Source organism: Aquila chrysaetos (assembly GCF_900496995.4).
Source record: "Aquila chrysaetos chrysaetos chromosome W unlocalized genomic scaffold, bAquChr1.4 W_unloc_1, whole genome shotgun sequence".
Classification (NCBI taxonomy): domain Eukaryota; kingdom Metazoa; phylum Chordata; class Aves; order Accipitriformes; family Accipitridae; genus Aquila; species Aquila chrysaetos.
Window position 1 is genome coordinate 4,852,412 of NW_024470321.1, and position 13,536 is coordinate 4,865,947.

The 13,536-nt window shown below is 41.2% G+C and overlaps 1 protein-coding gene across 1 annotated transcript in view; it reads right to left on the reverse strand.

The window, feature by feature from the left end:
* Positions 1–13,536, reverse strand: part of LOC121232898 (mitogen-activated protein kinase kinase kinase 1-like) — an 81,669-nt gene that overhangs the window by 9,287 nt on the left and 58,846 nt on the right. Inside the window, 8 exon segments of the mRNA XM_041121394.1 lie at positions 6,375–6,537; positions 7,871–8,023; positions 9,063–10,114; positions 10,117–10,328; positions 10,668–10,857; positions 11,117–11,208; positions 12,417–12,538; positions 12,966–13,256. Coding sequence (XP_040977328.1) covers positions 6,375–6,537; positions 7,871–8,023; positions 9,063–10,114; positions 10,117–10,328; positions 10,668–10,857; positions 11,117–11,208; positions 12,417–12,538; positions 12,966–13,256 — 2,275 coding nt within the window.

A 13,536-nucleotide genomic window follows, 5' to 3' on the forward strand; every position in this document is an offset into this window, starting at 1 on the left:
CCATTCTACCTGAAAAGGGTCTGTAGGGTGGATAGGGCCAAGAGCCTGATGAGCTGTTGCTTCAAAAATTAACAATTGCATTGCTTCTTCCTGAGAAGCAGTCCATTCCCATTTGGCCCGTTTTCTCAGCAAATCATAAAGAGGTCTGGCAATAATAGAAAAGTCTGGGATATGTTTTCTCCAGAATACCAATAACCCTAAAGCATGCTGCAAATCCTTTTTTGATTCAGGCATTTTAATCTGATCTAGAGAAGTGAGGGTGTCTGGTGGGATACATGTCATTCCCCCTTTCCACCAAATTCCCAAAAACTTTACTTCTTGTGAGGGTTTTTGGATCTTTTCTGGGGGAATTTGCAAACCCAAGTTCTCCAAATGAGAAATTATGTTCTGTTGGGTTGCCCCCACCTCCTTTTCTTCATCTCCACCCACGAGAATATCATCAATATACTGGTAGACAGCTATGCCGTCGGCTTTTGGTATTTTCTCCAGTTCTTGGGCCAAAGCGTGGTGAGCTAGTGTAGGGGAATGTTTGTATCCCTGAGGCAGCCGGGTAAAGGTAAATTGTTGTCCCTCCCAAGTAAAAGCAAAACGATCTCTGTCTTCTGGTCGCAAAGGTATCATGAAAAACATATCCTTAACATCTATGGTTGCCATGATCGGATGAGCTTTTTCCTGAATTGTCATTACCAGTTCAGCCATATTAGGGACTGCGGCAGTCAGAGGCCCTGTGTTAGCATTCAGCCTTCGAAAATCTACTGTGAGCCTCCACTTCCCATTAGGTTTTTCACCGGCCATACCGGCGAGTTGAAAGGAGAATGGGTATTTATCACCACTCCTTGTTCCCGCATCTCCTGCATGACTGGTTTGATACCTTCCTTTGCTCCCAGGGGGAGGGGATATTGTTTAACACTAGTTACTTTGCTAAATGGCAGAGGGGGTGCAGTTTGAAGTAGCCTGATGTTCAGCTGCGGTGTCCCAAAAGTCCACAACAATCCTTCTGAATCCTCCCACCCCCTTCCTTTAAGGGCATCTATACCTAACAGGTTAGTCGGAATGTTCCCAACCACCATGTTAATAGTGATTGTGCCTTCCTCTCCCGGCAGCATCAGCTTTACCGGAACAACGTTCATAACTTCTGTTGACCCTAGAGCATTCAAGACACAAATGTTTCGCTTAGAGGGAATCACCCCACACCTCTGTGCATCGTCCTCAGTCAGGGCAGAGATCTGTGCACCGGTGTCAATTAAAAAGGTTACGGGTGCATGCTTCGGACCTACAATAGCTGTAATCAATAAATCTCCTCTGTTAGTTTTAGTGAGCTGTCGGATATAAATCCATCCTCCGTTCCCCCGCCCACTGCTAAGGAACGGAGGTTCTAGTTTCCCTGCTGACTTTCCCCATTGCCCGTGCTCTCCGCGGGGGGGGGCTGTGGGCATGACAGGGGAGATTTCTCTATTTGACCTTAAGTGCTGTGGGTGTTGTTTTGGACCATACCACTTTGATATCAGTTTACTCAGTTTATTAAGGGGTAAACCATCCATTACATCTCTGGGAACTCCCTTTTTAATTCCCAAAGCCCACCATTGCTGTCGAGTCAGGGGCTGTCTTCCTCCTCCCCCAGTTTTAGAGTAGGAGTAGTCAGCAGCACTGGCGGAGTCAGTGAGAGCGGTTTACAGTTTTACTAACAGATAGGGGTAGATCTTTAGCTCCTACTTGACGGATTCCTTTAGGTTTCTCCTCCAAAGTTCTCACAGGACCGTATTTTCTGCTATAATCTATCAATTCCTGTGCTACATCTCCCCACGTCCACATCCTTTTATGTTTTGAGTGGGAAGAAGCCGAGCTATGATTAAAGGGTGAATCCGTGCCAACATTACTTTCATCTCTTTTGCCTTTAATAAAGCTCTCCAACTTTTCTACAGGGTCTAAAGACGCTATGGTCCTTTGGAGAACAATCCCGGTAGATTTGAGTGATTCTGGGAGTCCCCTTATTAAAGGAGTCATGATTTCAGGATTCACCGGCAACATCATTGGGGATTCACATCCGGGAACTAACTTCCTTTCATGTATCATTTGCAGGCAAGCTGTTTTGTGCACACTTTCTAGCAATTGATCAGCTGTGCCTGTGATTGCTAGGGGATCCCCCCTGTCTAAGGGGTTCAGCCCTCCGGCCCAATAGGCAGCCCGCTGGGTTAGGGACCATGGGGCACGCCTATCCCCTGTTGTTAAAAAGACGCCGTGGCCCCAGTAACCACTAGCTTCCCTTTCACTTAACTGAATTTGGTCCCCTCCAGTTAAAGATACACGCCACACATACTCTGTTTCGGATTCTTTGGGAAGGCGCCCATATTCTCTTTTCATTTTGGCCAATTCAGTGGGAGTGTATGGTATCTCTTTAGTTGTAATATGTGGGTCATTATCCTCATCATTTATATAAGTATATTCTGCTTTAATCAAAGGCCTCACTTGGGGGTTTTCCCTGAAGTGTTTCCTTGCTTCCTCTAGCTCCTTTTGGGGGTATACCTGACTTATTTGCCGAATACCTATCTTTTCCATTTTCATTTCTATCTCATTCAATGATTCAACAGACTTTGAAAGTTCTTCTTTCAAGGCATCTTTTAGACAGCGATTTTCTTCCTCCTTTTCCTCTGCTTGCTGTTTGTACAAGCAAATTACTCTTTCTTTCTCTGCTAACTGCTCTTCCAGGTTGGAGGTTGTTTTCTGCAAAAGTTGTACCAAATTTTCAAGGGATTCTATGATTTGTTTTTCCTGGCTACGCCGCTTATAGCGGTCTTCAATTGCTGCGACCAGGCTGGCTCCAAGAACTGCACAGATTATTGCTTTGCCTTTGCCTGACCGTGATCTAGCCTCATTCTGTATAGAAATCACTCGGTCTGTTACACTCTGTAAATTTGCCCAATTGTCTCAAGCCCACTCTTCCCCAGGCGGGGAGGGTCGAGCTCCATACTTTGCCAAGAGCGCATAAAACGAGCCAAGATTTTTTACTGATGGAGAGTTTTGATAACCATTCTTTTCAGTCATTTTTGTTGCAAAGGGCCAAACTCACTTCGGGGAGGTCAAACTTAGTTACACCACACACGCAACAACTGCTGCGTCGCCCTCCTCTTCCCCGAGTGGCTGAAGGGACCAAAATCTCACTTCGGGGAGTCAAAACTTAGTTGCTCACAAGTGCAGACTTTCTCTGCTTGTCCCTTCAACTTCCCCGAGTAGTCAACCTCATCTAATGAGGACAGTTCCCCTTTTTGCACTAAGAGATCCTTCACTTGATCCTGATAGACAGAGCCCTCAATTCGAGTTTGGGGTGAAATACACTGAGGTGTGTGCGGTGTGCGGGAATCCTGAATCGCCCCCCTTGCTTTCTGGACACCTCTCACCCTTTCAGGTGTAGGGCCAGGTGCGGCTGGAACGAAACGTTCTTCCCCTGTTACAAACCACACAAAACCTGCACCCCTCTGTCTCTCAGGATCCTGTCCGTGACGCCAGTTTAATGTCACGGTCCACTCGGTGGACTCATGATGGTTCGTTTGCTACGATCTCGAAAGTGCAAAATTAAGGTGACCAACACCAAAGGGGATAGCAGTAATCACACAGTAAAACTTTATTGTATTGCCTGTGAAGAGGCACGCGATAGTTAGAGATGGGTGAGAGAAAGGAGAAAAGTAAAGTTAAGTTTAGAAAGAGGAGGAAAAGAGGTTATAGCTACCACCGCTGATCTCAAGACGTCCTAACGGTCCCGGGTCCAGCTAATGCTGCGTCGTCGATCGTCGTGGTCCTTGGTGGGGAAGCTTCAAATTCCCATTGTTCAGAAGTCATCTTTTATGCTTAGTAACACACCTTGCTCCACCTCTGCCTCAGGAGTCTCCACCCTTCTCAGAATACAATTATCATATCTCCGCCCTTCTCGAGCGAGGCTATCACGCAGGCGCAGGGTCAGTGTCTGAGGCGTGGTAAGTCTTGGAGGCGGGTAGCCTTCGACCAGGAGGTGTGTTTTGGTATTATAATGAAGCAAAGTTCGTCTCGAGTTCATGATTTCTTCATCGATGTTATGGCAACGGTTGCAATCCATCCTTTTTGACAGTAGCTATGCGGTTATCTCTAACGGCTCTAGCCAGGTACCTTCCAGGAGCCTTGTACCGCACATTCTGTCCTTGGGATTGGCCGCTGCGCTCCAAACAGGCCGTTGTCAGGTAATGTACTGTTCATGTTCCTGATGACAATGTTGAGACAATGCTGATTTTCTGACCGACTCTTACAGCCTCTCAAAGTATTCTAATATAATTTGGGCTTGAATGAGGTAAAGACAGTTCCTGACAATTCATTATCTAAATAATACTGTTTCAAAAAAATTATACTTAAGAGTTAAGCACCCTTAGTTTTGAGAAAATATTTTCTGTACTGTTGCTTGTAATAAACACATACATGGGCTTTGCTTGTTACCACTTTGGTATTGCTAAGTGGTTTCTGCCAAAGAACATAAGTTAAGGTGCAATGTTTTCTTTTATAAGAAACAAGGATGTATAAAACACCAAATCTAGTCTTGGTAACTGGACTGCAACAACATAATCTCATTCGTAAAATTAATAAAGCTCCATCTTAAAAAGGACATAAACTTTCTTGTACCTGCTCTGTACAATAATGAAGAGATTTCACTATTTATTACTAAAATTACCACTTCATATATTTAAGATTTGAACATGATTTTCCCAAAGCATCCTGCTTACTCCCTATTATTAGAAATGTACTTCTCAAATGCCTTTGCATGTCACCTCACAAAAATTTTATGAAAATGCTTGGGACAAAACCCAAGTGACAGGTATCCTAAACTTTCTAGCAAAGTTATTTTTAATAATAATTTAAAATTACACAGGTACATTAAAAATGCAATAGTTTGATATATTTCCAACTGAAGTGTCTGTGTCTCAAAGTTTCTAACTTGTGATGGGTTGACCTTGGCTGGATGTCAGGTGCCCACCAAAGCAACTCTATCACTCCCCCTCCTCAGCTGGACAGGGGAGAGAAAATATAACGAAAAGCTCATGGGTCGAGATAAGGACAGGAGAGATCACTCAACCAATTACCATCATGGGCAAAACAGACTCAACTCAGGGAAATTAATTTAATTTATTACCAATCAAACCAGAGTAGGATAATGAGAAATAAAACCAAATCTTAAAAAACCTTCCCCGCCACCCCTCCCTTCTCCAGCTCAACTTCACTCCTGGCTTCTCTACCTCCTCCCCCCGAGTGGCACAGGGGGATGGGGAATGGGGGTTACGGTCAGTTCACCACACATTGTCTCTGCTGCTCCTTCCTCCACAGGAGGAGGACTCCTCACACTCTTCCCCTGCTCCAGCGTGGGGTCCCACCCACAAGAGACAGTCCTCCACAAACTTTTCCAACATGGGTCCTTCCCACAGCCTGCAGATCTTCACAAACTGCTCCAGCATGGGTCCTTCCCACAGGGTACAGTTCTTCAGGAACAGGGCTGCTCCAGCGTGGGTCCCCCACAGGGTCACAAGTCCTGCCAGCAAACCTGCTCCAACGCGGGCTCCTCTCTCTCCACAGGTCCTGCCAGGAGCCTGCTCCAGCATGGGCTTCCCACAGGGTCACAGCCTCCTTTGGGCACATCCACCTGCTCCAGCGTGGGGTCCTCCACGGGCTGCAGGTGGATATCTGCTCCACCGTGGACCTCCCTGGGCTGCAGGGGGACAGCCTGCCTCACCATGGTCTTCCCCACGGGCTGCAGGGGAATCTCTGCTCCGGCGCCTGGAGCATCTCCTCCCCCTCCTTCTTCACTGACCTTGGTGTCTGCAGGGTTGTTTCTCTCACATATTCTCACTCTTCCAGCTGCTGTTGTGCAGCAGTTTTTCCCCCTTCTTAAATATGTTATCACAGAGGTGCTACCACTGTCGTTGATTGGTTCAGCTTTGGCCAGCAGTGGGTCCGTCTTGGAGCTGGCTGGCACTTAGCTCTATCGGACGTAGGGGAAGCTTCTAGCAGCTTCTCACAGAAGCCACCCCTGCAGCCCCCCCTCCCCAAAACCCTGCCATGCAAACCCAATAGATAACTTCTCATTTAAATTCAGAAATTGAGGTAGTAGTAGAATTTTTGTTCAGGGCTTCCAATTACTTTAATTGTACGACGGATTAGGTATGGAAAATTCCAATTCAATACTTGTGCCAGTAGGAATACCGTTTAAAGTGTTCTGGAAGTAAACCTTTATACTGGTTACCAACAGCAATAAATATATAAGTTTGCAAACTGAAGTGATGCATGGAATATTTTGCAGTATGAAACTACATAGTTCAAGACTCAACTGATACTTTCATTTTCTTTGGCATACAGTTGTTTACCTGCCATCCATTCAATAAAGAGGTTATAGTTACTCTTCTCACATGTAGCACCCAACATTCGAATAATGTTAGGATGGTTCAGATGATTCATCATCCTTATTTCTTCTCTCAGTGCTTCAACTACTTCTTCTTGCTCAGATGATGTGTTCCTGACATACGTCACCTGTTTTGAAATACGGTATTCAGATTTACCTTACATAATTATCAGTCCTGTAACCATCCCCCTTCAGTATAGTAACAACAATGGATGGTTTTCTGTCCCTTTTCACCATCTGGAAATAGCAAGTATTCTTTTATCTCAAGTCCCTTCAGCTGAGACCATATATCTCCATGTGAGTCATAGAAAATTAAGAGTGATCTTCTGGAGAAATACCAACAAAAATCTCTCCAAGTGTGGCGTGGGGAAACTTCCCTCTTCACTCTCCTCTGCTTAAACTAGGAAATTTTTTTTTTTTTCAGATGTTGAAGAAAAGGAAGAAAGATAAGGCCTGAAACAGGATTCTGACAGTGATGTTATTTATAAGACTTTTTACCAGTTTAACCATACTACCTGTTTCATAACTAAACCTCTTATCCCAGAAGTTGATGGGAAAAAAAAAAAGCTAATCAGAAGTCCAGAAATGGAACTGGAGCCAACCCCAGCTCTGATCCATACTAAATCTGAAATAATAGTATGCTGCAGAGAATTTCCCCTGGGCCTCAGAATCATCATCTCTCCAGAAGGAACCTCAAGGACCACATGGACAGACCTACTCTTTCACAAGCAAGAGAGTTTCAAAGGAGAAATACCTGATGACAGATATTCTTTCCCTGATTAAATGTTTTGAAATTGCTCAATTCCATAGATATAAGTTCATTCTAGAATTAATAAGAAAATGTTAGGACTAAGATTCCCTCTATGTTGATATCACTGATTCAGACCTAGGGCACCTTAAGTGTAGAAGATTTACTCAATGTCTAGAACCTTCCAAAATCTTGAGCAAAGCATGTGCATTTGGGCCTCTTTTCTCAGTCACATTTTTGTATCTAATAATTTAAATATTAAAAATACTTGCCTCAAAGTTAGCTGTTGGATCAGAGGAAACAAGCATTAAACTAAATTTCCTCTGCTTAAACTGTTTTAGGAAAAAATCTTGACAAGGGGAAATTACTTTTAATAGTTATCTTTCAAATAGAGCATCAATTTGGAATCAAGAGACCTGGACTCCACTCCTATCTCTGTCACTGATTTGTGAACAAAAATGCATTTGAAGAACTATGAAAGAAAAGGGACATATAAAAAAGTACTTCCCCCCCCCTTTTAAGGAGAAGTAAAAGAAACCAAAAACATTATGTTAATTCCATGCACATAAAGACTTTGTATTATGTATCATGTGAGTACACACGATGGAGAAGTAGGGAACAGAAGTCTGTGAGAGCAGAGTGCTTTTATAGTTAATATTTCAAGGAAATATTGAAGAACAAGCACAATGTATTCAAGAAAGTGAAGTATTTACCTGTTTTACAGCCATTAATGTCCCTGTTCCTACATCTTGAGCTTGGTAACAGGAAGAGAAAGCTCCAAGACCAATTTGCTGACCTTTAAGCCATTCTGCATCTTCTCTGTAATGGTGTTTTGCTTTGATATGTCCAGACAGGGTTTCTAGTGTCTGCAAATTAAATTCCAAATCAATCCCATGTTTACTAATATGCATCTAAAATGTAGACATTCTGGAAGGTTATGAAACATCCAAGTTTATATGCCTCTCCTCTCCCTTACAGTTATTTGTACTGCACATTATATATGTTTCAGTCGAGACCAGAACACCAGTGTATTCCTTAATCCACGTATTCCTACTGTATGTAAGAACAGAGAGCCTCCTCTATGTTACTACCTGAAGGTGAAAGGCAAGATGTAAGGACACAAATAGGAGCAAGTCTTTTTTCTATTCTTAATCTCATGTCTAGTCAAGGCTTTAGTCAACACAAAATCATGTTTTCTACTTAATTTATTTCTGTCATTTTATGCTTCACATGTTGTTACCTCATGCAAAGGATCACAAAACCCAGCATTTCATTCCTCTTTCCAGTAACTCTAAGTCTGTCACCTTTCCTAGGCACGCAGCCTCACAAGCTTCCAGCACCTATCTTACTCTCAAGTCAATACACTCAACCATTTTGTGAGCTTTTATAAAATACTCCTTTCTTTCTCTATTCTTATTTCTTATGCTTTTGTCTATTTGCAAAAAAAACACCTTTTTTCTGATTTCTAAAGTATCTCACATCTCTTTCAAGATATGCTGACAGCAAGATCTCTTCCTACTCTATCTGCCTTTTCTTTCAGAAACTAATTTGGTTTTGTACAATTGCTTTCAAAGTAAATCAGCATTAAGACCCAGTACAGTTTTTCTCCTACTTAAAACCTTTGTTCTCATTTCCTGTTTCCCCACTTTTACACTTTCTTCTTTGCCATTTTAAAGGTTAGTATATGACATGATGTCTCTGTTCCAAATACTGTCTCTAAACTTGTTAATAACCATAGAAGGATTCTGTTAGCACCCTCAACTGGTAGACTATTTATACTCCAACTTCTAGGAGAGGGTATTGAGTCCCTTTGTTTTATATAACTTTGGAAATACAACAGCACTGCTTTATGAATTCAGTGAACCTCAGTTGAAACTTATGCTAAATTACCATATGTATACTTACATCCTGCTGAATGATTATGATATCTTCACCATTTTCAACCTGTAGTTGGGGAATTATTGGCAGGGTGTCTTGAGATGCTGACATTGCCATAGCAATAGCTAAAGCTTCCTCTTCTTCAGCTTCCATCTTTTCCTTGCATTTTTGATTATGATTTACATCATCTTTGTAAGTATCATCATTTTCTGCCCACTCAGGAGAAAGAACTGCAACTTCAGACTTGAATGTAACTGTGCCATCACTCGTTGGCATGGAGGCCTCCAGCAGGTCCTCAATACTGGAATTGAGCTCTGCATTAACGTCCAATTGACATTTCTCATCTATTGGTGTGAACACTGTCTCTTCACTTGGTATAACCACACTGCTACTACTATTGCCATCACACTGCAAAATATCATTCAGGTCAAGTGTCATACTGTTTTTTGAGGTTTCTCCCTGATTGTTCACATCACTTGGGGTGGGTCGCAACGGCTTTGGCCTGTGTATGTGACTGGATGGCAATGGCCTGGCTTGGGTAAAAACTGGAGAAAGTTTCTCTGGTTCTTTATTTTCAGAACAGTTTCTCTGAAACTGGAGAGAAAGTTTCCTCTGTGTTTGAGAAGGTGAGGGGATTTTGCAGGGAATGAATCTCTGAGGTCTGAGTTTAGAGACATCTGTTACAGTGCCAGCTAGTACAGATGGGTTTGAAGGAGACAGAAACATTGGGAATAGTGACTGAGAATGACTGCACGAGGGAGAAGAGTTCAAACACTGACTGGGGGTTCTTCCTTTTGTTTGAATGGCTTGCTTCAGTTGCTCAGTGGTTACTGATGAAACGGGAAGTCCCACAGCAAGTCCAGCCAGCATCTCAGAAGTGTCCTCTGGACTGGCACTCAGTTTTTTATCACCTAAACTTTTCTCACTTTTCCTTGATAACTGGACAGTATTGTTAGGAGTATTACTTTCTGTAGCTTCTGGAGAGTTATCTGGTACAGGTAGCTGCAAAAAGTCATGTCGACATTCCCCAGAGTGCATTTCTTCCATGCCTAGCTGGATGGTGTCTGCAATTTCCATTCATCTGCTATTGCCATCAGACGTCGACGCATCCTTGTGTAATGAGTTGAGCTTGTCACACTCAACATCTCTAATAGCTTTATAAAAACATGGGGCACTCTTGCCACCATTCTTGCTGCACTCAAAAATACTCTCCGCGATAGTTTTCCAACCACTGAGTGGGAATTGTCAATTGACTGCAAGGTGAAATTTAAGAGGGAGAGAAGTTTCTTATACCTGAAAGTTAAAAAAGAAGAAAAGAAAAGAAAAGAAAAGAAAAGAAGCATCTTATAAACTGATATGCTCTAGTTAACTAGTGCCAAGAAAGCCATTTCAAGATAATCTATTTAGCTGTCAGTTCTGCAGTAGAAAGGAGACTTATTGCTGCACTGGTGCCTCAGAATTGGTTTCACAGGTCAGAAGTTAAAAAAAGGCAACCATTTACTCTGTATAGTAGGTGCACTTTTGCATATAAATATACACTATTTGTTTACAGGAATTAAAACTACCAATTTTTGAAAAAATCACCAACAACACATTCAACTACAAAGAGTAATAGTCATATAGTTTAAGTACCTGTCTACTACAGTATCAGCCTGTAAAACACCTCCACAGACAATGTGGGGATAAAATTCACCAGGAAATTCCAACAGAAGTCTGTCTATTAGACAAAATCGCCCCAGTAGTGCTTGCCAGTTGCTAGACTCGGTTTGGGTTCCGAGAATACAGTTTAAGACATAATCAACACCACCAATACCAATAGACCCTATAAAAAAAAGTTGATAAAATAAGGATTAGATATGTTCACAATCTAAATTCTGATCTAAATCAAGATCAGAACTATATCATACAGAAATACACAATGTGCACCCAAATTAACACCACCCTCCCCCCAAACTGCTGAGAGCAACACTGTTCTCTTTGCCATGCTGGCAAATACAGGATAAAACTTGTATTAAATTTAAAACACTTCAGTATATTTGCTTGTAATTATAATACAGTTACATATGAAGAGCTATTATTACCAGATTTAAGTATTTCTCTCCCAACTGCCAGCTCTCCCGCTTGGCCTTTACACATCTCCAATAGCGTTGAGACTGAAAGTTGACTTGTTCGACTATAAGAAATTAAAACAAAAAACCCAAACAACTTTTAGCAGATGCTTTCAAGAAAAAACATTTTAATCATTACATTTCAATAATTGTTAGCTTAGAATTGTGCTTGGAAAATTATTTCACATCACTTTATTCCCGTACAATTCTATAATCCTCTATCTGTAAGCTATGAATAGTTGTGATTTTTTTTACAAGGATGCTTCCAGAAACGTAATGTCTATCACTAATAAATAAAAAACCCAAATAGAAATCAGCTTCCTCATTTCTCAAATTCTTTGAGACTTTCAGGCAATAATCTTTTTATTAAAAGAAATTAATTCAACTGCACATTAGGATCTCATCCTCTTGCACAAACAGGCCAAATCCAGGAATCCAGCACCATAAGGAACAGTTCTATTTCACTTATACCTTTAATTTTAGATTTTCTATTGCTAAACTATTGCCAGTGCATCTCTAGATGCAGTTTCAGAAGCAATGCTGCTTAGGAACTAAACTGAAAGAGACAAAAGGCCCCCCCCCCCCCCAAATTAAAAACTAAATATCAATCTCGTGTACTTCTGCATCTAGTTTACAGTACAGCTGAAGAAATGGTTGGTCTGGCAGAGCAGAAAGGGTAGCTTGGGAGAGGAAGACAAGGCCTACTCAAGCCAGAACTGCCAAATGCATTCACTCAGAATAGCCATCTCCTAACATTACACTATGAAGTAAAAAGTAGTAGTGTTATGTTAACACTTCATGACATAGATGTACAACAGCTTTTGTTGAAGTAGGAAACATATATATACATTAAAGATACAAAATTTGATGATTGGTACTTCCTGAAGGGTACTTGCTGACTGCTTAAAGGGGAGTCATGAGAATTAGACCAAAGCAATATCAACTGAGATGGAGGGGATGGTTGATGACTGCACCCAACATATCTTCCTTTATTTTAAGGGGAAAAAAGGCCTTATGCAAGCAAGGCATCATTTAAGATCCACAAGTGCTGGAAAAATATAATCAGGTACCTTAAAAACCTACATCTTTCAAGACAGAAGTTGGTTGGTAGCAACTAGACTTTAACAAAAACATTTATACATATGATCCACACGTTTTATTTCACTGCCACCTATAAATGGTCTCCTAGTTCCATATAAAATAGCAACCAATGAATCTTCAAGACATTTCAGTAACAATCCAAAATGAATTTGAAGTTCATGAGACACCATACCTGTTGACATCTGCACATTTAACTAATATTGTCTCTACAACTGGCTTGAGAAGTTGCTGTAGTTTAGTCCTCTCTGCTAAAGTATGACAAGGAGTATATACCAGCATGGCTCTTAAGGTTTTCTAAGAGAAAGGAAAAAACCAATACATATGAAATCAAATCAGCTACACAAATTTTATTTTTTTTTAAGAGTTGTAAATAGTTCTATATAAATTGCATTCAAAATATCAGTGAAATTTTCAAAGAATAAATGGCTTACTATATATTCACTATTAGAATTAGTCATGTATTCTTTGAGATTGGAAAGAATCTGGTCATACAAGTATGTTAACACTTAGCACTGTAGCAAGCATTTCCTTATATTTGACCAGTGGAGTCATGCCATTTCACTCTTACTGAGGATTTTGTTCAACCTGCTTTGAGATGATGGTTAAAAGTCATTAGTGGTGCTCAACAACAATTATTAGGATTCCTGACTTCATATATCTCCTCCCTTTCAAAAATGAAGTCATTTGGAAATTACTAGAATATGAGTAAACAGCTACTTACTAAAGCAGCAACATACACTTTGTAGACAGGGTCGGCACAGACCATGGACAGCACACCGCAGCAGGATTCTACCACCACATCTCCAGAGATACTGGTCTGAGATGACCCACTAACTGCTCCCAAAGCTCCAGCACTTGTGTTGTTTCCATTGCTACTTCCAGAATTTCCAGTGCTTTCACCATTAGCCAGTAATAGAGCACCACTAACATCATGGGAAAGACGTCTAAGTGCCATCTCTCGTATATTCCAGTTTCGAGAAAACAAGCAGCCAACTAACTCCATTCCAAATACCTGCCAAGGAAAAAGCAACATTACAGGAGTCAAATTGAATAATGCTGCAACTTAAGTACTTAAGAGCAATCAAAAAGAGCAAAGAAATGTTTCTGATGAAAGATCACCTTAAGAAGCCTGACAGCAAAAATGTGCCAGAAGGTAGTGTCTTAAAAAAGATTCTGTGATATCGTTTATGATGTTTCATTTATAAGTCATCAGTTCTCCAAAAACTCTGCTAAGAGAAGTGGGGGAATGACTGTATGGATTGTTTCATTTGCTCTGAATTTTAATTATTCAG